Source organism: Mesoplodon mirus (assembly GCF_964341445.2).
Source record: "Mesoplodon mirus genome assembly, chromosome: 7".
NCBI classification, from domain to species: Eukaryota; Metazoa; Chordata; class Mammalia; order Artiodactyla; family Ziphiidae; genus Mesoplodon; species Mesoplodon mirus.
Window position 1 is genome coordinate 5784189 of NC_138983.1, and position 26676 is coordinate 5810864.

The 26676-nt window shown below is 61.5% G+C and overlaps 1 protein-coding gene across 1 annotated transcript; it reads right to left on the reverse strand.

The window, feature by feature from the left end:
* Nucleotides 1-681: 681 nt before the first annotated feature.
* Nucleotides 682-20128, reverse strand: GRK2 (G protein-coupled receptor kinase 2). Its single transcript, XM_082628269.1, has 21 exons — nucleotides 19811-20128; nucleotides 9708-9784; nucleotides 7747-7820; nucleotides 7514-7615; nucleotides 7352-7426; nucleotides 7165-7226; nucleotides 6314-6365; nucleotides 5978-6069; nucleotides 5579-5678; nucleotides 5415-5493; nucleotides 5196-5326; nucleotides 4892-4986; nucleotides 4712-4819; nucleotides 4438-4504; nucleotides 4023-4123; nucleotides 3359-3425; nucleotides 3181-3276; nucleotides 2780-2942; nucleotides 2258-2394; nucleotides 2056-2169; nucleotides 682-1971 (listed from the first exon to the last, which is right to left on the reverse strand). The coding sequence occupies exons 1-21, from the start codon at nucleotides 19921-19923 to the stop codon at nucleotides 1807-1809; spliced, it is 2070 nt and encodes a 689-aa protein (XP_082484395.1). The 5' UTR covers nucleotides 19924-20128; the 3' UTR covers nucleotides 682-1806.
* Nucleotides 20129-26676: the final 6548 nt, after the last annotated feature.

Below are 26676 nucleotides of genomic sequence, written 5' to 3' on the forward strand. Positions count from 1 at the left end.
CTGCCGGGCCCTTCCCTGCCTCGGAAATGCATCCCCACCTGCTCCACGCCAATGCTGGAGGCCCAGCTCAAAAGCCATTTCCTCAGAGACTCCGTGGAGCCGAGTCCTTGCCAGCAGAGTCCTGCATGGAGCGGGCAGCAGCAACATCACCCATGGGGGCCTGGACGGCAGGGACTTGGGGAAAAGAAAGTTGAACAGAGCATCTGGGTACATGAGGCCTGGTGCTGGGGTATCCCTCAGGCTCAGGCTTCAGGGACCTCTACTGGAGGCTACACAGCAAGGCCAGAGGTGAAACCAAAGCCAGAGAAGGCTAAGGCCAGAGGCTGCGGTGTGGCCCCAAGGGCAGAGGTGCTCATCTGTCCACAGGGGTGTTCTCAGCATGGGTCCTGGAGGGCCAGGTGGGCTCGGTCAGTCCAAACATGACACCAAGCACCAAAGGGCAGGCACCTCCTCCTGCTTCCCTGGCAGTGGGCGGAAGACCCCCTCTGCTCCCGCAGGGTGGGAGGGGCGGAGTGGGAGCCCCTCCCCGCCCCGGGGGTGCTTGGGCCTGGGCTGGCTGTGGATGCCTGCTGTGGAGGTGGAGGGGATCTGGCACCACCAAGACCCTCCCTCCTCAGGCCCCAGCCCCGTGGAGAATGAAAATGACCATCGGGCACAAAAGAGTCTGACACAGCCAAGGAGTCAGGCACCATTTTTTATAAAAACGCGTATATCATTTTTCACTCTTTAAAATCACATTCAAAAATCGGCAAAGAAACGCCCCGGGGGGTGAGTAGATGGGAGTGGAGGGCCCGCTGACCCAGCCCCGGGGAAGAGGGCGTGACACCACACAGGCAGCGACTGGCATGAGGGGGCATGCTGCGGGCGAGGTGGCACCCTGTGGGCAGTGGCACTGACGGGGCACGGGGCTCTGGGGCTGGACGGCCAGGGGCGCGCACGGAGCGGCCTGGCATGGGGAGGGCTGCCCCACCTGGCCCCCTCTCACTGTGCTGCCCGGCCAGCCCAGGCCGGCCCCCTGTGGTCCTGGGCAGAAGAGGCCCTGCCCAGCCCAGGGAAGGGGGGCTCGGGGCCAGGCGAGGCCAGTGTGGCACAATCCACAGGTGCCTTTTCTGTGGTCCCTGAGCCTGGGCGCTTGGGGTGGGAAGAAGAGGGGGCTTCGGTGAGGGCAGCAGCAGCCGCTGCCAACGCCACCCTCCTGGCCAAGCCCCATGGTGTCCAGGGAAGGTGGGAACGGGGGACTCTTCCCAAGGAAGGGTGCAGGAGCCTAAGTCACGCGGGAGGCCCTGGGGTCAGGGAGACAATGGGCCCCCTTGTCTACCGACTAGCTGGAGGGCAGGTCAGTGCAGGGCTGTGTCCCTGTTACAGGAGGGGCCGCGGTGGGAAAATTCAAGTAGCATCCCTGCCCTGCGGCCTCCCCTGGGATGGGGAACGCCGGGCCACCCAGCTGGGCTGTGGGCACAGAGCTGGAGGTGGCCCAACTCCACGTGGCACCACCCCGGGGGAAGGGGCAGGAGGGCCGCTGGGGCGGCTGCTCTCCCTGCACGGGAAGACACGGGGGGTGGGTGGCCCCTGGGGGCGGGGCCGAGGGTGGCTGGACAGTGGCTGGGTGGGCGGCAGCGGAGCCAAGGCAAGCGGGGCCCTCCCTGGGGGCTGGGCCAGGCTGGGGCCACAGGAAATCACAATAATTACAAAATAAAACCTTTTCCGCTTGGCGGGAAAACAAATAATAAAAATTCAACAAAATAAATTAGAGGTTTATAAAAGGCGGGCGGGCAGGAGGGCGGCCGGGCTGGTGGCGGCAGCAGGTCAGAGGCCGTTGGCGCTGCCGCGCTGCACCAGCGGCATCTTGCTCAGCTCCACGACGGGCGAGCGCGGCTTGTTCTTCATCTTGGGCACCCGCTGCACCAGCTGCTGGGCCTCGCGGTAGGCGTCACGCAGCTCCTTCTTCCACTGCACCAGCTCGGGGTCGCTCTGCACACACCCCGAGGTCCGTCACGGGGGGCCCGAAGGCCGCTCTGTCCCCGCCCCCGCCCACCGCCCCGGGCCCCCACTCACGTCGCACTGCAGGACGAACTGCTTGCCGCCGCGGATCTTGAGAAGGAGGCACTTTCGCTCCTTGATCTGTGTCTCCTCCACCGACTGGATCTCCTCCATGGTCAGCAGGCTCTGCTGCAGGGCGGGGAGCGGGCAGTGAGGCGTGGGACAGGCCCCGCCAGCCACCAACCCCAGGGGCTCCCGGCCCCGGCCCGCTCCTTACCGGGGCCTCGCCCTCGCCCCGCCACTCGAGCCGGTTGGGGAACAGGTAGAAGTACCGCCGCTGCCACTGGGTCAGGAAGGGGTTGCCCATCTTGGACATGTAGCCGTGCATGATGCAGTCCTTGCCCAGGGCGTAGTCTGATGCAAGAGAGTAAGAGAGGGCGACTCAGCCGGGCCTGCTCTGGGTTTGAATCCTGGGTCGGCTGCTCTCCGGCTGTGACCTTGGCTGAAACCTGAGCCTGTTTCCGATTTTTTTTTTTTTTTTTTTTTTTTTTTTGTGGTACGCGGGCCTCTCACTGCTGTGGCCTCTCCCGTTGTGGAGCACAGGCTCCGGATGCGCAGGCTCAGCGGCCATGGCCCATGGGCCCAGCCACTCCACGGCACGTGGGATCCTCCCAGACCGGGGCACGAACCCGTGTCCCCTGCATCGGCAGGCGGACCCTCAACCACTGCGCCACCAGGGAAGCCCTGTTTCCGATCTTTAAAGCGGGCACTGGGCGCCCAGGCAGCCGCCGCCCCTCACCTTCCTCGTGGCCCAGCTGCTTGTTTTTGGTTTTCTTGCGGGCCTCCAGCCGGTCCGTCTCAGCGTTGATGGTGTCGAAGACAGTCTCTGCCACCTCCTGCTGCCACCGCTCCGAGATGGTGAGGGGGAAGTTGCGGTAGAGCTCCTGGTCGCTGTCCAGTAACTTCATCGCAGGGACAGGGAAGAGACATCCATCAGCCACAGGCCTGCCTGGCCACAGGGCCCCGGGGCAGGGTGGTCTGGTCCAACCGCCGCCCCCAGGGATGTTTGGGGAGGAGAAGCCTGAGGCCCGACAGGCAGACAGGGCTGGCATGGGGGTCTCACGGGGCAGAGGAGGGAGGAGGATGCCAGCCGGGCTGGGCTTAGAGCTCAGGGCTGAGAGGCCAGGCAAGGCCCAGTACCTTGATTCCTTTTGTGTCCTCCTCATCGAAGGAGCCAATGTCGAAGGCATCTGCCGCATTCACCTCCCCTCGTGGGGGCATTAGCGGGGGAGGGTACTGCAGCAGAACAGGGGCTGGGCATCAGCACGGGGCAGGGGCTACAGAGGGCCCCACCCGGCCGCGGCCTCCAGGCTGTTACCTTCTGCAGGAAGACCATCTGCCAGTCCAGGGAACGGAAGAAGGGGCTCTCCTTCACTTCCTGGGCCCTGTAGGGAGAGCGGGTCATCGGGGCTCGGCACCACCCAGGCCGGGGGGCGAAGCCTGTGCTGTGGGGCAGGTGGCCCAGGTTAACTCCTGGTTCAGCCACTCTGGCTCTGCGACCTTGGGCAAGTTCTTTAAACCTCAGCCGGTTTCCCCATCTCTAAAATGGGGAGAACAGCAGTTCCCACATCGTAGGGCTGGCGTGAGTTTTAATATTGTGAATCTTGCAACGTCATGCCCAGCGCTTAGTAAATGTTTAATAAACATAAAAAGCTGCTGTCCTCATCATCTGTGCTACAAGGCCCCTCGGGAAGCTGGTCCACACCCACCTCCAGCAGCTGCACCGCAGGCAGCCCGCCCCCTGGGAACACTGGGCAGGGCTGGCCACGCCCCAGCTTGTGAACTCTTCAAAGGAGGCTGGAACCATGGAGGAGGCTCCAGTGACAGGACACAGGCCTTGTCTTCTTAGGGGCACAGGCAGAGGCTCGGGCAGACTGGCCCAGCAGCCCACTGCAGAGGCCTGGACACAGCAGCGTGGACACCACCCAGGGCCCAGCAGGCAGGGAAGGCCTGGGACAATGGCCCTGGTCTCAGGCACTCACCCTCGGCCCAGGCAGCCTAGCCTCCTGTTGACGTCCCTCTGTAGCAGCCCCTCCAGCAAGGAGCGGAGCTCGGGGGAGAAGGAGTCGGGCAGCTCCACAGCCTGCAGGGAGGAGGGGGGGACGTTGGCAGAGGCCCGGGCCCCCTGCCAGCTCTGCGGCTCCTGAGGCTGCTTGGGGCAGGGGCGGGAGGGGCCAGGCCCCCAGCAGAGGGAGAGCTTCCTAACTGGCCCCTAGCAGGCATCTCTGCTCTGACGACAGAGAGAGGAGAGCCTACAGGGAAGGAGGCCAGAGTGGGGTTAAGCGGCTGGAGATGGCTGCTGGCAGGTGAGACCCTGATGCGCGCAGGAGACCCCAGCCTCACTGTGGCCCCCCGTGGACTCCGCCCAGCCTCCCCGGGGTGGGACCCTCCACGCACCATGGTCAATGTCATTCTGTCGATCTCATGCTTGTCTTTGGTCTTGTGCTGCCGGAAAGGGCTATGCCTGGGCAAGAAAGGCCGAAGTCCAAGGTCAGAGGATGGGAATGGGGAAACTGAGGCAGGCAGCATGAACGATCCTTGCCAAAGCCAGGGATGGTGCCACCCTTAACACCCGGGCAGCAGTGGGCCCCCTAACCCCCCGCCTCCTTCCTGGCCTGGGGAAGAGCCTGTCTCCGTCCTGTCCCACCCGCCCTGGGATGGCCCCGCTCACCCTCGCAGCAGCTTGAAGAGCATGCAGCCCAGGGAGAACCAGTCGGCGCTGCTATCGTAGGCCACGCCCTTCTGCAGAACCTCGGGGGCCATGTACCCGTGGGTGCCCCTGTGGGAGCGAGGAGGCCATGAGTGGGTCCGGTGGAGGGTGCGGGAAGGGAGAAGGGGCTGGGGCACTCACACGCTGGCGTGGGGCTTCTTCTTGGAAAAGTCGCAGGCCAGGCCCAGGTCTGAGATGCGCACGTGGCCATGCTCGTCCAGCAGGATGTTGGCCGGCTGTGGAGGAAGCCCAGTGAGCCGTCCCCCGAGCAGCTCAGGACAGGGCCCGGCCAGGCACGACGCCAGCTGGGGTGCTGTCTTTGCTCTAGAGGGTATGGGTGTCCAGGGACAGGGCCCTGGGTCGGGGGCGCGCAGGCGAGGAGCCGGGCCGGGCCTGTCTTGGGAACGGGGGCAGCCCGTGCTGGGAGGAGGGCGGGGCGCCTCACCTTCAGGTCCCGGTAGACGACAAAGCGGTTGTGCATGTGCTCCAGGCCCAGGATGATCTCGGCCGCGTAGAAGCGCATGTCGGCCTCGGAGAAGACCCCGTGCTGGGACAGGTGGTAGTGCAGGTCCCCGCCTGAGGGAAGCAGCCGAGCAGAGGGGTGCTCAGCTCCCACCCCGGCCCCCAGCCCCGAGGTCCACCTGGGGCCAGGCCGGGCACTCACCGTTCATGAGATCCAGGATGAAGCTGAGCTTGTCTGGCGTGTGGAACGCGTACGACATGCAGACGATGAACGGGCAGTCCTAGGACGGGGTGGAAGAGGAGGTCAGCAGAAGCTGTGCCAGGTTCGGAGCCAAAGGCTGAGCTGGTGGCCAGCTGCCCACTCACCCCGGTGCTGACAAGGGAGAGCATGATGCGCTCGTTCAGGGCCAGTGTCTCCCCTTGCTTCATCTTGATGCGCTTCTTGTCCAGACACTTCATGGCATACCTGCGGGGGAGGGGCTGGTTGGTCAGGCGGTCTCCTGGCGCCTGCAGTACAGGGCCCCAGGGGCGAGGTGGGGTGGGCAGTCCTCAGGGCCCTTGTGGGGAAGACTAGACACCACGACAAGCGTATGACACACAGAGACAGAGAGAGGGCAGAAGTGCTGGCAGGCCGGGGCTCCAGGGGCCACGGCGGGTACCAGAGCAAGAACTGTGTGTGGCCCTCTGCGGACACCTGCCCATTCAGGGCCCTGCCACCTGCCTTCAGGGCACCCCTCTCCCTCGGGCACGCCGCCAAGTGCTCACATCTTGCCTGTGTCGGCCTTCCGGCACCCGTAGACCTCGCCGAAGCCCCCTCGCCCGATGATGCGGTGCACGCTGAAGTCGTTCATGGTCAGCTGCGGGGACGGCAGCAGCAACGGGGTCACTGCAGGCTGCCTGGGCCCTGCCCTGGGGCCACCGTCGCCATGTGCCTCCCTGCCTCGAGCTGTCCCCACTGGGCTCCTGCACCAACCCCACAGCCAGCCCCTGGCATTGAAGGGTCGACTCCCCTGGCCTCCCCGGCCCTGGCCCAGCCCTGGGGCCCGGGTCCCTGGGGAGGGGCAGCAGGGAGGGCTCTCCACGCCCACCCAGCCCACTCACATGGATGTTGAGCTCTACATTCTTCCACTGGCAAAATCGTGTGAATTTATCGCTGCGAGAGAAGAAACCAGGCTCAGTTGAGCCTTAGAAAGTCAGTGAAATGATGCTGGGGTGAGCCGGCCTCACCCACTACCATCCCCTGGGCTCCCGAGCCTCAGTGCCCTCTTCTGGGGTTGCCCAGGAAGACTGCCAGCCCGAGCTGTCCCCAGCCCCCACAACACTGGCACTGCTGCCTGTCTGTGGGTTCCTGCTGGGATGAGATAAGCTTAGAGGTGAGGTCTTCCAGTCTGACCCCGACTTCCTGCTACCACATCTACAACAATGCTCACCCCATCCCTGCTTGCATACTTCCAGTGACACACCACTCATTCCCTGTGAAGCCCCCACTCCACGACTAGGCAGCTGGGACATTAAGAAAGCTGTTCCCTGCATGGAGCTGAAATCTCCCCACAACTCCCACGCACTGTGAAGGCCACAGTGGGCAGCGGGGTGGGCAGTGTGTCCTCTCGTGCCCAGCCCTACCACCAGCCTGATGCTTGTCAACCCCAACGGGCCCAGCAAGGGGCTAGACAGTCCATGGGAGGGAAGATGCATGGGTGGTCCCTCACTCCCTTTCGACCCTCCCTGGACAGGCTTGGAGGTGCCTGGTGCTGAGAAGGGTGGGGCGGGAGTGTTGGGGAGTGTCAGGGAGGTGACGACCTCTCAGGAGCCCCCGCGCTGGCGTGTAGACAGCCCCAGGGGCCCACGCGTTGGGGACTAAAGCAGGCTGGCTTCTCTCCACCGCGCCATCCACACCGCTTCTCAGAGCGGCCCTTCCGCACCATCTGCTGCCGCTCACGCCCCACTCTCACCTCTCAATGAATTTCTGGAACACATCTCCTCGGAGGTTCTGACAAATCTCTTCGATGTATGGCTAAAGGAGGAAGCGGGAGGTCGGTGGCTGAGCCAGAGCGGGAGCCGACCAGGCTCTGGGACCCGTGCTGCCCAAGGGGGACCCCGGCTGGGCTGGGCGGCAGCGGAGAAAAGCCCAGCACACACCTGGAAGAGATCCGGAGGCACCTGCTTCTTCACCAGATGGCCCTGGACGTGCTCGATGGCACTTTTCGAGAAGGGCTGGGGAAGAGAGAGGTGTGTTCATTCTCCACGGGTTCGTCCCTCCCGTCCCCACGCCCCTGCCAGCACGCGGGCCCGGGCACGCACGTGTGAGCAGGCCAGCAGCTCCTTCATGATGTAGGTGTCAAAGATCTCCCGACTGCAGGCCAGGCGCTCCTCCTCTGTCTCCAGCTTCTCGTATTTCTTGATCTAGAGGACAAGATCCCCATAGGTGAGCTTTGGCCCAGCGGGGCGCGGGGGTGTCTTATAGATTCAGCGAAAGCAGCCCAAGCCCTGCCCCTTTCTCCACGCACAGCAGGGCCACGCTAGCCCAGCCTCACCCCCTCGTAGAACTCCACCAAGGGCTTGGCCTCCTCCAGGTGCTTCAGGCAGAAGTCTCGGAAGAGCAGGTACCCTGAAAGCAAGCATTGTGCATCACGCGGAGCCACACACCCCGCAGAGGCCTGCCCATCATGGAGGGTGGGGTGGGCTTGGGGCTTCCTGGGCAGAACTGGCCAAGGAGGTGGCAGAGGTGATCTCTGCCCCAGGCAGAGGCTGGGCAAGGTGGCCTCGGAGGCTGTCGCCAACCAAAGATTCTTGGATTCGGGGTTGGGATGCCTGCATCTCTACCCCTCTAAGAATCTGCTTCCTCAGATGATGGCTGGAAAGTGACAGGTGCCCTGGTGAGGCAGAGGTGGGGAGGAGACTCTGGTGCCCGGGTCCCCCACCCTCTCACTGCAGTCTGGGACCTGCAGCTCCTCAAGGAGGGCGACACACCCACCGGTCAGGCTGTGCAGGGGCAGTGAGATCCACCCGGCCCAGGCCAGGGCTGCTGCGTGGGGGCAGGAAGGCAGCCTCCGGGCGGGGGGCGGGGGGGTGTCCCTCTCCCTGGGCCTTACACCCCCCTCTGTCATCTGGCTGATTTTCACAGCAGCCACGAGAAACAGGCAGACAGGGAGGGCAGGTCCAGCTGGGGAAACCGAGGCTCAGGGAGACCCGTCAGGCAGGCGGTGTGTGGCAGCATAAGTAGAACTCAGGGCCCCTCTGTCCAGTGGCAGGTCCTGGGAAGGACAGGCCAGAGAGTGTGGCCTTGGTGCAGGGGGCCTCAAAGGGCATGGGCCTCTGGGGAAGGGAAGAGGTGAGACGGGCTGCAGGAAGAGCTCACGGGAGACCTTGCGTGGGCTAGGCCTCATCCTCCCCAGGGATGGGGGCCGGAAGCCTGGCCCCAGAGCAGGCCTGGAGGGCAAAGCAGAAGGAAGGGTGGCCTGTACTCCCTCCAGCCCAACATGGGTGACCAGGCTCAAGCTGGGTGGCTTTCCACACCTCTTGGGGGCACCGTCCCCACTGCCTGGGCACCTCTGCCAGAGCTCGCAGCCAGCACTTCTGGTAAGGGCAGACTGGCTTTTCGATAGTGTGCCTTTAGTAACCTGTGACCAGGGCTTCCCAGTGGGCCAGGGGCTTTCACTGCCACTGCCTCACCTGGCCCCCCAACAGTCTTGGGCAGCGGGGCTCCTGAGTCCTAGCTCCCAGGTGAGACTCAGAGAGGTGAAGCAATGTGCCGGGTCACACAGCACAGGCAGGGGACCCACACTGCGTGCTTCCCGACACACTGACTCGCTAAGCCTGACCTCCAACGCCCGATCCTGCCAGGCCGGGCCACTCCCATTTCAGAGCGGAGATCCTGTTCTCCGGAGCTGTGTGTGGCCGGAGCCTGCTTCCCTGAGCCCCGCCTCACCCTTCCCTGTGTGCCAGGTCCGCGGGGTGGACCCACGAAGCCTCTAAGACACGGGCGCTGAGGACGAGGAACGGAGGGGCCGGCCAAAGAAGGCTGCTCACAAAGAGGGCCCGCGGGGGCGGGGGGGGGGCGACCACAGCCCAGCGGGCGCCACAGGAAGGGCCCCGCCCCTTCCTGTCAGTTCTACCAACGGCCCGGAGCAGCTGTGCCTGCACCAAGGGGAAGCTGCAACTCTCAAAAACAAACCCCAAAGGAGGAACTTCCCTGGCGGCCCTGGGAGACTGCGGGCCCCGCCCCTTCAGGGGGCTCCGGGGCTGACGGCCAGGGGCTGGGAGAGCACTCAGTCACCGCCCTGCTGCCACCGGGGGGCTCGCCGGCTGCCCTGCCCCCTGCCCCGGTGGTTGGGAGGCCAAACCTCCTGGGAGAGGGGAGCACAGCCCAGTCGGCTGGGATGGGGGCAGGAAGGCGGCCCCAGAGTCCTCCTGCCCACACCCCCCCACACACCGGCCTGGGCAGCTGGACAAGTGGCAGAAGCCCCAGGGCCGGCAGGGTCCCCACCGTACTCACCCAGCTTCTGGGAGAAGATCTTCTCGAAGGTCACCTCGCCCCGGTCCTCCAGGTACTTCTGCATGACGCTGCGGATGCTGAAAGACACAGGGGCCGGGGTGACCTGGAGCCCCCAAGTCTCCTGTCAGGCCTGCTGGCCCTGCTTCCCTGGAAGGTCGCTGCTTCCTCTCCCAGAATCCAGAGTGGAGGGCACTGCTGGTGGGTGTCATTGCTCCCTCCAAGAAGGCAGCCACCCCTGTTAGACCTGACCGTGGCCACACCAGAGGGACCTGAGCAGTCGTGTGCCTGCCTACCAAGGCTCTGTCCCCCACAGCTAGGGTGACCAGCAGGTGGTTGCTCAGAAGCCTGGTCCCAGCGCTGCCTCGTCTGGCTTTAGGAACTTGGCCAAACCTCAGAAGCCAGGACTCACCCATCAGCAAATGATGGGTCACGAAAATATGGCCCATCCTGACAATGGGATACTACTTGGCCAGGAAATGGAGTCAAGTGCTGGTGTACGTGTGCGTCATGGTATGGATAAACCTAAGGGGATTCTGCTACGTGAAAGGACAGTCACAAAAGACCACATATTATATGATTCCATTTATACCACCTGTCCAGAACAGGCAAATCTACAGACAGAAAGCAGATTAGTGAGTGTCAGGCTGGAGAAGAAAAGGGGAATAACTTCTAATGGGCACAGGGTTTCTTTATAAGGTGATGGAAACGTTCTGGAATCAGGTAGTGGTGAAGGTTGCACAACATAGTAAATGTACTAAAATCCAGTGAATTGTACACTTTAACATGATGAATTTTATGTTATGTGAATTATATCTCAATATTGAAAAAGAAAAGCCAAGCCTCAGCTCCCGTGTCCCTGACACCCGAAGTAAAAATCCCTGCCCCGGGTCGCCTGGGAGGGCAGCAGAGCAGAGGCCACTGTTGTGACCACGGAAGCCCAAGCCCACACTCCCCGCCCCTGGCTATCTCCCCCCACTGCCGAGCACTGTCTGGGAAAGCCACACCTGGCCACGCTTCACGCCTCAGTCACCTCTTGTCCCTTCCTCTCCTTTCCTGGGCCACCTGCAGTCCTGCCCTGCCAACCAGCTGTGGTCCCATTTGGACCTCACTAGCCTGGGCTCCAGCTGCCTATACTGAGGGCCGTGCTGGGCAGTCACACCTGAGCCCGTGCGATGCTCACAGGCCTCAGGATATGTGGGGCTGCCCGCAGGCCACGGACGAAGAGGACTCTGTGCCCACCTCTCTGTACCCCCGCACCCCTGCTGGAGCCCAGCACAGGGTCCTGCTGCCCATCACCCAGTGGAAGGTGCCACGCAACCCTACCCCCCCCAGGCAGGCCCTCCCAGTCCTGCACCGGTGGTTCTGTGACATTAGACAGCATGAGACAAAGCCTGAGTGAGGCCCCGTCATCTGGAGGAGACTCAGGCAGGAAAGAATGTTCCGGGTCATTGGGAGAGGCCGTGTGGAGAAGGCAGAACCTCACTGGGTTCCTTAAATGCAAACAGGATGTCACCAGGTGACAAAGCCCAGGGCAGGTGGGTGGGCATGGGGGCAGGCAGGGAGGACCTAGCCAGGGATGAGCCACAGGGCAGGGAGGAGGCCCAGCAGACAACACTTGGGAAGCTCGGTCCAGGGTGGCGGGTGGGCGGACAGACTCTGCTGGGGGCGCGCACAGGAGGAAGCCCAGGTAGCTGACGACACTGGGCCAGGAAGGAGGGGAAGAAACAAGGTGGGGTAGGAGCAGGCTCGTCTGTTGGATGGACGGATGGAAGGACAGAAGAAGAGCTGACGAGGCCAGCTGGGGGTCTTGAGGCCCCGGGCCCCATCAGAGAGGGGGCCTGAGGAGAGAAGGCTCCAGGCAGGGCCAGTGCAGCCAGCAGACGCCACCCAACCCCTGGCCTGGGCTCGCAGGCGGGGCGACTCCTGCCCTGTCCTGCTCAGCACTTTCCTTCTCAGGTGGTCTGGGTGGAGGCCCAGGCCCTGGCCCTCCCGGGCCCTTTGTCCACATTCGGGCCACGCAAGACAACATGGGAGCGTGCAGAGCCGGTGTGAGCAGTCCTGGAGCTGTGACCCCTCTCCCCAGACGCTCGGAGATGCCGTGACCTCCTCCGAAAACTGTCTCCAACAGGAAGAAAGGTGCTGATGACCTGGACAGCCCTCCTGTGTCGCCATCCTGTTACTCCAGCCGACAAGAGAAGAGCTCCAGCTGAGGGCCAGCGGCCCAGTGGCCCTGCACTACCACGTCAGAGCCAGTTCCCTCCCGGAAAGTGAGGACGCCCTCCACAACCGCAGGGACTCCAAGGCCGGGACGTGTACCTCAGCCACGCTGGCACACCCTACCCTCCTGGGGGCCACACACCTGCTCACGTCCACCAGCCACCGTCAAGGACATATCTCCCTGGCTCTGTGGGACTCCCAGGGACTCAGGAGATGAGACCAGCCCCCAAGTCCCTCGTGCACTTCACACACATCAGAAGCTAAAAAAATCTGTGACACTGAGCAAGACACAGCCCCTGCCCTGGGGCCTGCGGACTGGAGACAGGGAGCCCTGGGAGTCTGTGGGGTGCATTTTGCGCCCATCTCTCAGGGCTCCCAGCTCTGCGAGGGACAGCTTGGGGCCTCCCGTTCGGACAGGGAAACAGGCCGGGGGGTGTGCTGGGTGGAGCACAGCGGGGTGGGCCCAGTCCAAGGTAGCGAAGGCTCGGCAGGGTCACGAGACCAGGCAGCCGGGAGGTAGGGGTGTGGAGCCCGGGGACCCTGCAAGGGCCAGATTTCTCCTGGGAGGTGGACAAAGCAATAAAGAGAGAAGAAATATCACAAAATGTCGATCTTCCATGGGGCTGGATGGTCAGAGGGAACGTCCAGACAGGTAGGTGCAGGTAACAGGCAGGGTGACTCTGGCCTGTCAGATGACCCCACGGGGCAGCTGGGCATAGCCCCTGCAATGGTCACTGGGAAGCCCCCTGCCCCTGAACCAGCAAGACTGGCGCCAGCTCAGCCAAGGCGGCGCGATGGGAATGCCCAGCCCAGAGCAGTGCCGCCACTTCCCGCCGCGGGCTCGTGGGCTGGACATGCAAAGGCCGGGAAAGGCGCTCGCAGAGGGCCTGCCCGCGAGAGAGCGGAGCCGCCGGCTCCTCTCCGGGCATGGCACCCGGCGCGGGCCTTCTGCCCTCCTGGGGGCTCTGCCACCGGCTCGGCCCAGGGCACGGAGGAAAGGCCCGGGCTCCGCGCTGCTCAGCGGCCAGACCCTGCCTCCCTCGGAAGGCTGCACAGGGTGGATGGCCACAGCATTCTTCCCAGCCCGCAGGACTTCCACTTTCTTCCTTAAAAAGAAAAAAATGTTTTCTAAATAAAATAAACACCCCCCCCAACCAAACATGAGGTCAGACTCAGCGGAGTCCTTGAAGGAGAGGCCCCCAAGGCTGCAACGTTAGGGTTTCCTGTCCATTCCCACAGGGCTGGAGCCCAGGGAGCTGGCAGGTTAGACAAGTGTGTTATGGGGGATGCTCCCGCCAGGGCGGCAAATACAGGCTGGCACAGAAGGCGATGGCGGCCTCCTGGGCTGGGTCACCTTCATCTCCTACCCCCTCTCCTTGATACTGGCGGAGTCTGAGTGGCGAAGGGCCCAGAGCAGCATTCCTGTCCCCGCCCAGGTCAACAACTCTGATATCCAGGAGCACGTGGTCCCCAGATGGACTCCAGGTTGTCCGAGAGCCCAGTATCTGCACCCTCCCCGCCCCAGCCCCCGAAGGACCCAGCCCCTCCGGGGAACAGCCTCAGTGGCCTTTGTTGCTGCAGTCGGACCGGTACCCAGGCCTGGGCTCCGAATGGCCCTCCCCACCTCCCTCCCTGAGGCCAGGCCAAGTCACAAACTTCAAATGTCCAGTTTCCCCACTTGTAAAATGAGGATGTCAACAAATGCTGAATTGCCAACACTGAGCTGGCCACTGAAAAAGGCGGAGAGGACACAGCAAGGGGAGAACGCAGCCCTGCTGCGAGGGCTGTCAGCTCCCTCCCTCTCCTGAAGGGAGCCCTCCTGCTGGAACCCCCAGCAAGCGCCTCCTTCTGGAGTGTGATCAGAAGCTCCCCAGTCTTGCTGGGGTCTCAGCCCCACACCTGCTGTTTCCTCAGAGGGTGGGGCTCTGGCTGGCAGCCCGCCCCGCGGCTGGGCCCATGAGCACCCCCGACCCTGAGCGGCTGCCCCTCCGCTCTGCTCACAGACCAGCCTCAGGCACTCGTGCCGCACAGCCTGGGGGCCCCAGTGGGCAGAGCCCAATACCTGCCCTGCCAAAGGAGCAAGGGCCCCCTGGCAGGAGCTGCCCGGCCCCGCTGCCCGACAGCCAGGGCTGCTCACTCCGGCTCCAGCTGCTCTGAGGAGCAGGCCCAGCCTGACACCAGGGGAGAGAGCACTTCCGCCCTCCCAGCCCAGAGCGCGGGCTGGGGTGATGGGACAGCAGGGAGGGGGTGAGGGCCGAGGGGGAGGACTTCCGGCACCTTCCGGCACCACATGGTTCAAAGGGAAAGCTAATTCCTTCTCTCTGTGGCACACGGGCCTCACAGATGACACCCACTCAGGGTCACAAACTGTAGCTTGTATGGACCGGGGGGGACCGCAGGGTCAGAAGCAAACACACTCATCTTGATAGTGAGGAAATCGAGGCCAGAAGAAGCTGAGTAGCTCACCCTGAGTCCCAACCAAGTTAGTGGCAAGAAAATGTCCAGCCCTCCCTGAGAAAGGGCCTCCCACCAGGCAAGGGCCTACCCCAGCCTCTGCCGGAGAGCTGGGTGCAGAGTCCCGGGGGGCCCCGGACTCTTGCCCTGCCTGCCTTGCCCTCCACCCACTGCCAGTGGCTGCGGGAGCCCGTCAGGCTGGGGGCAGCCTTGGCCGGCACCTTGGCCGGCCAAGGGCCATGGTTCCTGTGCTCCCGTGTGACAGGAATGCCACAACCACGAAACCTCAGGACGGTCGGTGCAAGCTGGCCCGGGGACTCCGGGCCTGGAGGGTCTGGTGCAGCCACGCCGGGAACCGTCACGCTGTGGGAGACGACGGCGGTTCAGCCAGCAGATCAGAGGCTACAGCCGTGGCTGGGGCGCTCCTCCATGGCATTTCCAGGAAACCTGGCACCGCGGTGGCAGCTGCACGAGGAAGTCCCCTGGGGCTTCTCATTAATATTTCTCAGTGACTCTCCTTGGGGCTGACAACACCCTCTGAGCTCGAGGACAGGGCCACACATCAAATGGGAAAGACCAACCCAAACGGCCAACTCTGGAGCAAGTCCCGGGCCAGGGAAGAGAAAACGACAGCACGGGGCACCACACACGAGCCCACCACGAATGTCCGCAGCAACCCAGGTTCCCCAGGGCATGGTGGCCACAAAGTGACAGCTTGCAGGATGTGCGGGAAAAGGCACTCTGGCGGCCTTGTCACACATCACGACTTCTACACCCCACAATTCACTGCTGCCATCACCTCAGAACAAACCCAGAACAACTTCCAGGGCCCCCTGCCCTGCAGCTCCCAGAAAGGGGGCTATCCCCGACCCCAAACCCAGAATGGCCTCCAGACTCAGAGAACTCCCCGCTCAGAGAAGAGAGCTGCTAACTCATTCACACCTGAAAACCCGCTTCTGAAACCCCGCTCTTCGGCCCGCGGAGACACTACCCTCCCCGTTAGCAGCGATGCAGAGAGGGCAGGTTATTGTTTTAGAAAAGGCTGCAGCCAAACGCCTCCGTTTTAGGACCTCCTGTTTGAAACAGATTAGTGAGAACTCGAGTGTGACTCTGTCTTATGTGTCCAGCAGAGGACACTGGCCCCTCGGGGCCACAGGAACAAAGGGCAGGTGTGCTGGAGGCTGTGCGTTCCTCAAAGACTCTCACGTGCTCGTGGCTTCTGCTGTCTGTGCTGAGGCGGGAGCGTAGTATCCTGGAAGCACCAGCCGTGTGCACGCAGCCCGACCCCACCGGCCCCCAAGCGCTCGGCCCCGCTGCAGAGCCTCCCTGGGTGCCCGGGGCAGGCAGGAAACACCGCTGCAGAGCCTGCCTACACCTGATGTCACCGGGAGTTTACTACTAGGAATTAATCGTGCATTAATAGGACACACTTTTCCTGGGTTGACAGAGCCCAGATTCCCCGACACGGATTCCAACCTGTCATGCTCACGCGCCCTTCAAATCCTTTTACTGAGGGAACAGCAGGCGGGCGAGCAACTTAATGGCAAAAATGTGAAACCCCATGATCTGGAAAGGAGAACAGATGGGAAAAGATGTCCCGGAGACCCATTCCTGGGGAACGCGGGGGCTTCAGAGGCCCAGAGGGAATGACTGCCCAAAAGAGGATCTTGTTTTGTGGGGGGAGGCGGGGGCGGAGAACGCTGCTACTGGAGTGGAAAGTTCTGGGTAAGGGATAAAGGCTGAAAACAGCAGGGTTTCTCCTGGTGATGCAGAACTGGAAGAAGGAAGGGAGAAAACCACTCCCTGCACCTCTTCCCGCTCCACACATCAAGGGCAGGAAGTCCTGGGAGCAAAGAGTTAACAGGAACGAAGAAGCAGCGGAGGAAGAGCTGCGGGTCTGGGAGACGGGGAAGCCAGAAAAGGGCAGGAAGGAGGAAATCCACGGTGGGGGAGGGACCAGGAAAGGAAGAGCCGAGAGAATGGGAGGCTGCAAGAGGCACCCGGCTCTGACATCTGCCGCTGGGCTGCCACTGTCACCAGGGAGGGCAGGGACATCTCCTGGGACCGCCCAGGCCGGTCTCCTCCGCCAGGAGCCCAGAGCTTAATTACACGAGGCCTCCGTGGTCACATGAAGCAAATGACGCTAATTGCAGGACTGCTGCTGCTGCTGGGAAAGCGAGACAGCGGCTCCTTCAGGGAGAGGTCCAGACCACAGACCCCGAGGGCCGAAGGAGCGGTGAGCTCACCGGTAAAGGGCAGCCCCTCGTTTTACCGAGGTGGAAACGGAGGCAGGCTGGGCCAGCATAAGGGACGTGCTGGGGCCCATGTGAGCTGGGACTGCGGTGGGATTAGAAGCCGGTCTCCTGATTCCAGCTGCACAGCTGCCTCCCTCCATGAGAAGCGCGAGAAATGGGTCTGTTTCCTCGGGTTCTATAGGGTGACAGAAGGGAAGGCCCCCGTGCCAACTCAGAGTGGCACTGTGCCCAACAGCTCCTGTTCTGCAGCGCTCAGAAGTCAGAGCTGTGATGCCAGCCCCAGCTCCCGGCCAAGCCACAACCCGGGCACCAGCCACAGGGAGGCTGCCAAGAGGGACCACCCCAAGGTGGGAACGACTCCAAATGGCACCTTGTCATAGACAAACCGCGGCCTTCGTCCCTGGCCCTGACCTCACAGCTGAGGGGAAGACGTGACCCCAGGCGTGGAGCCGTCTCCTCCGTGCACTAGCTTTGCCAGAGCAGCTCAGCTCTGTCCCAGCCGACGGTGAGGGGCTGGGCCTTGGTGGTGCCGGGGGCTGCCCTTGTGCTTCCGGGCCAGGGGTGCCAGCTGGCACATTCCACAAAACAAGGACCGAGCTGAGAGCAGAGGTACAGAGGGGTGTGTGGAAGAAATGATGCATAGCAGGGACAGGGCACTTGGGAGTCCAGAGACCCCAAGTTCAAGTGCCACCTCGCCTCTGTGACCACGTCTCTTCCCCTCTCCCAGCCTCAGTTGCTTCAACTATTAAGTGGGAAAATACCACCTGCCATGCCTGTTTCCCACAGTCGTGAAAAGGATAAAATGGAGTAAAAAGCACTTTGCAAACTGGGAAGTGCCAGGCAGACGTAAGTTACAGACATAATGGTCTTCAGGGCAGGAGACATCTGACCCAGGGGGTGGGCGAAGCATAACGCAAAGGGTGGCATATCCTCCGAGGCGGGAGGCCTGGATTCCTAGGCCCTTCCTCAGCCTTAGCTCACTAACAGTCACTGCTAGGGCCTCTAGTCCATCTCACAGGTGTGGGCAATCTGCCCAATGCGGCGCCGCCAGACGGTGACCCTACCTGAGAACCCATGACACCTGGCTCTCGGTCTCCTGCTGTGTTCCCCTAAAACTCACAGCTCACCTGGTTTCAGACACTATACACAGTCCTGATGTTTCTTGAGCAACTACTACATGCAAGGCATGGCCTTGCCAACCTCACAGGTTGGTTTTTGGATCGACTGAGATGACAAAAGTCAAAAATAAGTAATTATAATTTCCACCATTACTCCTATCACCACCATCAATATCACGGATGTAAAGGGGACAGGAAAAGAGGAACATCTTGTTGCTCACGGTTCTTACACCTGCACAGCCAACCCAAGGCGGGGCCCCATCAGGAGCAATGCATTCTGGGGCGAGATTACCCAAACGCAGAGAGTTCCAGAAAAGGCCCCACCTCATACTTTGCAGAAGTCCAACCTGCCAGAGGGTCTCGAGGCCAAGGCCACCAAGGGGAGCCGCTGTGAGACCCAGAGGGTGACTCCCCCATTTCCTCCCTCGTGGCTTTGTCATTTCTGAACTCATTTTTGTTCTAACTGTCGCCGCTCCCTGGACAGCCCGCAGCTGACAGTCAGTCTGGTTCCCGTTTTGAGAAATCTGATTGCAAATGTCTTAGAAAAAAAGGGCCCTAACGGCCTTTTCAAAACGCAGGCCAATTTTCCTCTCCCAGGTCTGGTGTTCAGTCAATCTGAAACCCAGAGAACGGGTCACAGAGGAGGGCACCAGAGACGTGGACACCGTACCCCCTCCCCACCGCCGCAGCCTTGGGCCCCGCTTCAAACACTCAGGATGCCACAGAGTCACAGTCCTTATTTCACACCATCCACATTTCACAGATGAGAAAACCGAGGCCCCAAAATGGGAAGGGACTTGCCCAAAGTCACATGATAAGACCAGGAGAGCTAGGACGGGCCCAGGCTCCTGGGCTGGCAGGGCACCAGCATGGCAACTCTCAGGCAGGGGTGGAGGAGCTTCTGGGGCTGGCCTCACCACGCAGCACGAGAGATCGTGGTGGGCACATGGCTCCTGTAGATGCAGAATGGCCAGGCCCCCCTGGCTCAGGCCACAGTGGTGGACACAGTGTGGAACCAGAAGCCGGAAGCCCCGATCTGGTAGCCAGCCACCACCCTGGATGCCGGTGACACTGGGCAGGCCACTCACCTCTGGGCCTTCAGCTTCCCCACCTGTTCCATGGGGACAAAACCACACCTGACCTACCCGCCCATGGGCTGCTGTGAGGCTCAGGCAATGGGAAAATACTCTAGAAGCCGTAAAATGCTGGACAGCCTCAGCTATTGTCCATATCCTGTCCACTCCTGTGCCCAAATCCTGAACAGCTGAAACTTGGATATCAGGTGCAATGATACCAGTTACCTCACAGAGAGGTGGCAGCTGTGGTCCAGCTGCTGCAGGGGTGCTGGGACGTCCCCTGGCAAACAGCACCCACGGGGCACCACAGGCGGGCCTCACCAGAGGAGGGATTCGAGGGGAGAGGGACTGAGGGATGTGGCGCACACCATACCCTGATCCCCACGCTACCCTGGCCCCCAAAGCACTCTCAATCCCCACCCCAGGCCAGTGACCCGCCAGAAGAATGGGGAAGGTCCGGGAAGACTTGTCTGCCCCAAACCTCACAGAAGTGTCCACCCGAGGGGGGGCCTGGGCGGGTGGTGGAACCCCAAGCCGGGGATGCTGAGAGTAGGGGTGGCGAAAGTATGGGCGATATAGTCAGGCCAGGTAGATGGGCAGGCAGAGGAGGGGACTCCACGGGACCCGGGGCCACCCGGAGGAGGAGGAAGGGGAGCACGGAGGCCCTGGGGGAGAAGGCAAGAGCAAGGGGCTGACGGAGAAGGGGGCCAGGCGGAGTGTGTGAAGGGAAAGGCGGCAGAGTAGGGCAGGGGCACTGAGCGGGTCGGGGAGCCAGTGCAACTGGAAAACCCCGGCGTTGGGGCGCTCCGGGTTCAGGTGCACAGGGCCTGGGGCGCAGGGGTCCGGTCAGGGCTGCGGGACGCGGAGAGCTGGCGGAGTAGAGGGGGTCTCGGGGCCAGTGCCCGGGTGGTCTGGGGCTGCGGGGTCGGGGCGCGGGGAGCGGGGCAGAGGGGCCGGCGGGCCGGGGCCGGCGCCCGCCTCACCTGGGCTCGGGCAGCAGGATCTTCTTGCTGGCGCGCGCGGCCGGCGTGGCCTTGCTCTTCTCCATGGCCATCAGGTAGCTCACATCGGCCAGCACCGCCTCCAGGTCCGCCATCTTGGCGGCGGCGGCGGCCTCTCCCGCCGCTCGGCTCCGCTCCGCTCGGCGCGCTCGGCCCGGCCCGGCCGCTCCGTCGGCCTCGGGCGCCGCCGCCTGCCTGGCCCCGCTGGGCGCCCGCGGCTCCGCTCGCCGCGGCTCACAGGCGGCGCCGCCCCATGGCGCCGGCTCAGGCCCGGCCCCGGCTCGCTCGGCTCCCGCCGGGACTGCAGTCGGGCCGCCGCCGCCGCCGTCGCCGCCGCCGCCGCCACCGCCGCCGCCCGCGCCCCGGAGCCGCCGCCGCCTCCGACCCCGCCTGCCGCGCACAGCGCCAGCGAGCCCGCGAGGGGCCGGGCGGGCGGGCGGGCGGCGGCGCCCCCTGGAGGCCGCGCGGGCTGGACCGAGCCTGACCCCCGCGGCACCCAGACCCCGCCTCAGCCCCCAACCAGGTCCTCGGCTCTCTGACCCCGACCCCCAGCCATGACTCTGACCCCAGACTTGAAACACGACAGGGACCCTGGCCAGAAGAAGACCCTAGACCCAGACCTTGACCACAACTCAGATCACACCTCGGATCCCAGACTCCACGACAGACCATGGCTGTGACCCCAGACGGCCATTGCAGAACGTGATCTATAACCCCTGACCCCTGACCTTGGACAGAGTCGGAAACCTGACGCCAGACCCGGATAACATTCCTGACCCCAGACTCCAAACAGGACCCCAGACCTAGACCTTGGACCACCACCTCAGACTCTGACCATGACCTCAGATCACCACCCTGGGCCCAACCCCCTTCAAACCCAGATCCTGACACTGACCCCCGACCCGCAACAGGACCCCAGATCCATATTTTGGACCATGACCTCAAACACTGATCCCAACCACAGACCACCACCTTGATCCCATCTTGGTTACTGACCCCCACCTTGATTCCACCCCCAGACTCAGACCACTATCATGACTCCAAACCCTGGACTTAGGGGCAGGACCCAGACCTGGGCTTGGACCATCAATCCCAGACCAGGGTTCTAGACCCAACACCAAAAACTCTGGACACGGACCCAGGACCAGGTCATCCAACTGGGACCCAGACTGGACCTAGAACCCTTAACAGGCCACCATGGACCCGGGACCTGACAACTGCAGTCAGACTCCAGACTTAACCCCAGTCCCAATCCCCATTCCTCTTGCTCCAGACCCAATCCAGGCCCCCAGGACTGCCACTCAGGACCAAGGACCCTGCACCAACACCACTCCCCGCCCCGGACCAGAATCATCATGATTCCACAAAGTGGGGTCAAACCTCTCTCAGCCTGGGAGGGCACCCGGGTCACTGTACTGCCTGGCAAGAGAAACTTACTCTGCTGAGAGCCCACAGTGCGGGGGAGGGGAAATCCATGTATCTCAAAGCGGCACCCCTTACTCAACACGCCCTCCAGAGCCTCTCTCTGCTTTCCAAGGTGACAAGATCCCCTCCCAGTCCTGGGCACGTGGAGCCAAAGCCTCATGCCAGTTGGTGGGCCAGTAATCAGAACCCTTTTGCAAAGCATAGGATCCCCACGCCCCGCCCCCGCTCTTTGCACTTCTCAGGCTACCTTCTGAGATCAGCCTCCGCAGAGCCTGGAACCGGAGCACATCAGGATAGTGAGGTCTCCTCGTCAGTGGGCGACACCACCATCCACCCAGACACTCAAGCCAGAACTCCAGGCATCATCCTTGGCTCTCCATCTCCCCTTCCCTAATCTGTCACCACACCCTCTTATCTGGCCTCCAGATAAGAATCTTCTTAAACCTGTCTGCTTCTGAGGATCCCCACAGCTGCTGCCCTGATGCAGGCCCTGACCAGAGATGCCTCTCCCAAATCTAGATCTGATAGGGTTACTGCCTGCTTAGCACTGAGGAGCAGTGCTCCCAGCCTTCTGGGGCTGCTGAGAGTGGGAAATCAGAGGGGGGCCCACTCTGCCCAAAGCAGATCAGGTGAGCAAGTTCCCTAACCTGCAAGTCAAGGTCTTGGATGACTGGGTCCTGCTCCTCTCTCAGGCCTGTGTTGCCACCATCCCCTATGCCTGGGGTCCCCCCACCAGCCTGCCCATCAGTTTTTACCTCTGTGCCTTTGTTCTTCCGCCCTGTGTCTGGAAGCACTCTGTGTGCCCTCTTCCCTGGCTAACTCTTGCTCATCCATTAAGACCCACCTCCTCCAGGTAGCCTTCCCCAATCCCCTGCCTCCAATTCTGTTCATCTCCAGTTCTGCACTAACTGGCTATTTCCTTGATTTGAAAGCATCGTCAATTGCAAGATGCATCATTTCAAGTTTTTGACAGAGGGGTGGGATGTGTGTGTGTGTGAAGCTTTATTAAATGTTTGTATCCATTGGAAAATGCATCCTGATGTTAGAAATGCTAACGTATAAAAAAAGGGGTTCAGGGCTTCCCTGGTGGCGCAGTGGTTGAGAGTCCGCCTGCTGATGCAGGGGACATGGGTTCGTGCCCCGGTCCAGGAAGATCCCACATGCCGCGGAGCGGCTGGGCCCGTGAGCCATGGCCGCTGAGCCTGCGCATCCGGAGCCTGTGCTCCGCAATGGGAGAGGCCACAACAGTGAGAGGCCAAAGTACTGCAAAAAAAAAAAAAGGGTTCATACCTCCTCCCACTGTAACTGAAGCTCCCAGTTCACCTCTTGCCCCCAGTGCCCACCGTGGGACCTGGCACAGAAAGGTATAGTCAATGTTTGATGAATGAATGAGTGATTGAGTGAATGAGCTCCACAGCCCAAGGTGGCACATGGAGTTTGGGGTAGAAGACGGCCAGAGGCACAGGAGGATGCGCCAGAAGGCATCTAACTTCCTCTCCTCACGCCTCTCCCCAACTCTTCGGGACTCTAACTACGGCCACCTGGGGTTTCTGGAGCCACACCTATTGAAAAATCCTGTCCAAAGAACTCATCAGACCAGAGTCCCCGTGAATTCTGAAAAGCCAGCCATCCTGCTCCCCGAGGTGGCCCTACCTCCCCGACACCACCTGAAAGCCCAGAAGGCCCTTCCCAGCCACTGCCCAACCCGCAACCCAGGCAGGCCTGAAGCTGGGGTTGAAGGAGTGGGAGAGAGAGAGAGAGAGGGAGGGAGAGAGTCTCCAGGGCACCCCTCACTGATTCCTGGGACCCTGGAAAGCCGCTCTTGGAAGCCCTGGGCTGGGGAGAGGTTGGTCCCAGCGCGGGCCTAGGGAGGCTTTTTTTGGGTAGTGCTGCCCTCTGGTGGTTGAGGGAAGGTCGATTGTCAACCTGCCTTTTCAGGCTGGCTTCAGTCGTTTTCAACCAACTTTGGTGCCTAGACCGTGCCAGCCTCTGGCTGGAATGCTGGGAGTGAATGAGGAGTGGAACCCCGTCTCTGCCTAGCTGGCAGGACTGCAGATACATCATTACCTGGCATCTTGCCCAGATGACTAATAGGTGTTGCAAATTTAACGCGTCCCACACTGAGAGCTCTGGCTCCGCACCCAGCCCGGTCCCACCTGCTCCTCTCCCGCCTCCCCATCTCAGTAGTGGCTCCTTCGTCCACCGAAAAAACCCAGGAGTCATCCTCCATTCCTCTCTTCCCTCACTTGCCTCTGCCGCCCCCCCCACCCCCACATACACATGCTCTCATCCAGCCTGTCCTGTCGACTACCCTGCTGTGTCACCACAAATCCTTCCACTGTGCCCTGCTAAACCCAATCTGAGTCCCATCACCTGGTGCTGCCTGGCGCTGATGCCTGCACCAGCCTCCTCCCTGCCTCTCCTCTAGCCAGAGTTTTTTTGTTTATTTATTTATTTATTATTAAATAAATAAATTTACTTATTTATTTATTTTTGGCTGCACTGGGTCTTCATTGCTGCGCGTGGGCTTTCTCTAGTTGAGGCGGGCAGGGGCTACTCTTCGTTGTGGTGCGCGGGCTTCTCACTGCCGTGGCTTCTCTTGTCGCAGACAGGCTCTAGGAGCGTGGGCTCAGGAGTTGTGGCTCACGGGCTCTAGAGCACAGGCTCAGTAGTTGCGCTGTGGCATGTGGGATTTTCCCGGACCAGGGCTCAAACCTATGTCTCCTGCATTGGCAGGTGGATTATTATTATTATTTTTTTTGCGGTACGCGGGCCTCTCACTGTTGTGGCCTCTCCCGTTGCAGAGCACAGGCTCCGGACGCGCAGGCTCAGTGGCCATGGCTCACGGGCCCAGCCGCTCCGCGGCACGTGGGATCTTCCCGGACCGGGGCATGAACCCATGTGCTCTGCATCAGCAGGCAGACTTTCAACCACTGCGCCACCAGGGAAGCCCATTGGCAGGTGGATTCTTAACCACTGCGCCACCAGGGAAGTCCTTATTTATTTATTTATTTAGACTGCGATGGGTCTTAGCTGCGGCGGGTCTTAGCTGCGGCACGTGGGGATCTTTAGTTGCATGCGGGAACTAGTTCCCTGACCAGGGATCGAACCCGGGCCCCCTGAAGTGGGAGTGTGGAGTCTTAACCCCTGGACCACCAAGGAAGTCCCTAGCCAGAATTTTTACAGCCCTAAATCTAACCCCATCTCCAATGACCACCCCTGCACTTAGGAGAAAACCCACCCCTCTCTGTGGCCTGTGAGCCCTGCAGTCTGGCCCCTGCCCATCTGTCTAACTCAGTCCACTCGCCCGTCCCTGTGTCCTTTATTCTCCAGTCTCTCTGGTCTTCCTTCTGTCCCTACAACAAGCCAAGTTCATTTCCACCTCTGGGTGTTGACTTTATAACTCCCCTTGCCTGGAATGACCTTCCTTTCCCTCCTTTCCGGCAAGAAAGACTCCTGCTCACTCTGCATCCCGAGGGCTGAAAACTTCCTGTTCTTTTTTTTTTTTTTTTTGCGGTACCCTGTTCATTTTTAGTGAAAAAAAAAAAAGTTCCTGTTCAAGGGGCTCTCCCCGGGTCCCCCTGTTTGTTGTGGTCACTGGGGCACTCTTTAACCCCCACCATGGCGCTGGGCACAAAGTTAGGGCCACAAGGAGAAACAGGATTCAGTGGTGGCCCAGTCTGGTGAGGAAGAAGACCCCTAAATGAATGCCTCTAATTAACCTGACAAGAGCTATAATGTGAGGAGATGGGATGCTCAGGAGAAGAGTCAGGGGAAGAGTTGGGGAAGGTCTTGAACTTGACACTGTATGCACGTGAGCATGAGTGAGTTTGGGGGTGAGGACTGGCATGTGCCAAGGCCCAGGGGTGCAAGTTTCCTCCTGCTGGGGCTTCACTTCTTTGTCTCCATCCTGGGGTTTGAAGATCCTGGAGGATGAGCTTGAGGGCTTCCCGATCTGTACACCTCACCAGGGGTGTGCAGATTGACCAGGAGAAACTCCTGCCTAAAGTGGACAGCCACCTCTTTGATGTCCCAGGGCACAGACTGTGCCAGGCTCTGGCTAGGCTGCTGGGACTTCACCTCATTTACTCATTCACTTATCCAACAATATTTGTTGAGCTCCTACTACATGCCAGGCACTGGTGCTTGGCCTTGGGGATCCAACATAGAGAAAGACAGTGAATCTATGGGCAAACCATACATAATAATAAACACTGACACTTACTGGGTTCTCCCCACTTGCAGGTCACTGTTCCTAGAACCCAGATGATCTCATTTAATGCTCAAAACATCCTTATGAGGCAAGTGACAAGTTATTGTAAGAGCCAGCAGCCTCCCCAGGTGAAGTCGGGGGAACCTCTGCGGACTGGCACTTTTGCCAGAGCTAGGCTAGGAGGGAAGCAGCTTTGTTAGGGGCAGGGAAAAGAGCTTTCCAGGCATGTGGAACAGCAAGTGCACAGGCCCTGAGGGAGGAAAGAGCCTGGTTATCCAGGAGGTTCCTACATCTCCAGGAGACAGGCTCTTTGCTCCCTCCCGCACAATCCAAGGGCCTTTGATGGCCCACAACTCTGGGCCAGGCTTCCAGACCGCTGGCTCCGCCTGACCCACTTCCCTAGAGCAGCGGCTCTCCTCGGAACCCTCCGTAAGGTCACTAGCCCCACGGCTGCCCCGACCCCAGTCTCCTTTTCCGCCTCGGAGCTTCAGCGCGACGTGGCCCCGCCCCTGAATCCGGCCCCGCCCCAGCCCCCGGCGCCCTCCCGGGGCCGTTCCCAGCGCGCATGCGCCTCGACGTCCGCGGCTCAGCCTGGCGCTAGGTCCTTGCTGCGTTCCCACCGTGGGTGTCTGTGCCTTGACCCTCTCAGCCCGCCTGCGAGTGTCCCAGTCACGGTCTCGTAGCCCCCACCGGCCCCACTGTGGCGACTGGTACTTGCCGTGTCAGGGGGAGGGAGGATGTGTGCGGAAAAGACCTGGGGTCGAATGCTAGTGCCACTTCCGGCTGCCTCTCTGGGTGCCTTAGGCAAGTTACTGCACCTCTCTGAGCACTGCCTTTCTCATCTGTACCCGGGGCGCCTCCCTCCTGGCCTCACTGGATTGTTTTGAGGATAAACGGAGATGACGTCTGTGCAGTGTTGAGCCGAGGGAGATGGCTTGCTGAGTGGCCACTGTCCTGAGTACCTTGGGCCTCACTTGTGCCTCTCTCTCAGCGTCCTCCATGGTCTCTTTTCTCTCATTTCTCTTCTCCCCTCCTCCTTTCTCTACCTCTTTCTCTGCCTTTCCTTTTCTGGGTCTTTCAGGGTGTTTCCCTCTGGGTCTGGCTCTCTTTCTGCTTCTCTCCCTCTGTCTTGCCATCCTAGCACTGTCATGGCACAGTCAGGGGGCATAGCAGCTGGACTTCCTGCCCCCCTTGTAGCTCTCTGGAGGGG

Excerpts from the sequence above, each read along its gene's own strand:
- GRK2 (XM_082628269.1), bottom strand. The coding sequence starts at position 19,923 with ATGGCGGACCTGGAGGCGGTGCTGGCCGATGTGAGCTACCTGATGGCC. Across the intron at positions 4,820-4,891 it reads AAGAAGCCCCACGCCAGCGT|GGGCACCCACGGGTACATGG; the intron begins GTGAGTGCCCCA and ends TCGCTCCCACAG. Across the intron at positions 4,505-4,711 it reads CTCTTCAAGCTGCTGCGAGG|GCATAGCCCTTTCCGGCAGC; the intron begins GTGAGCGGGGCC and ends TTTCTTGCCCAG.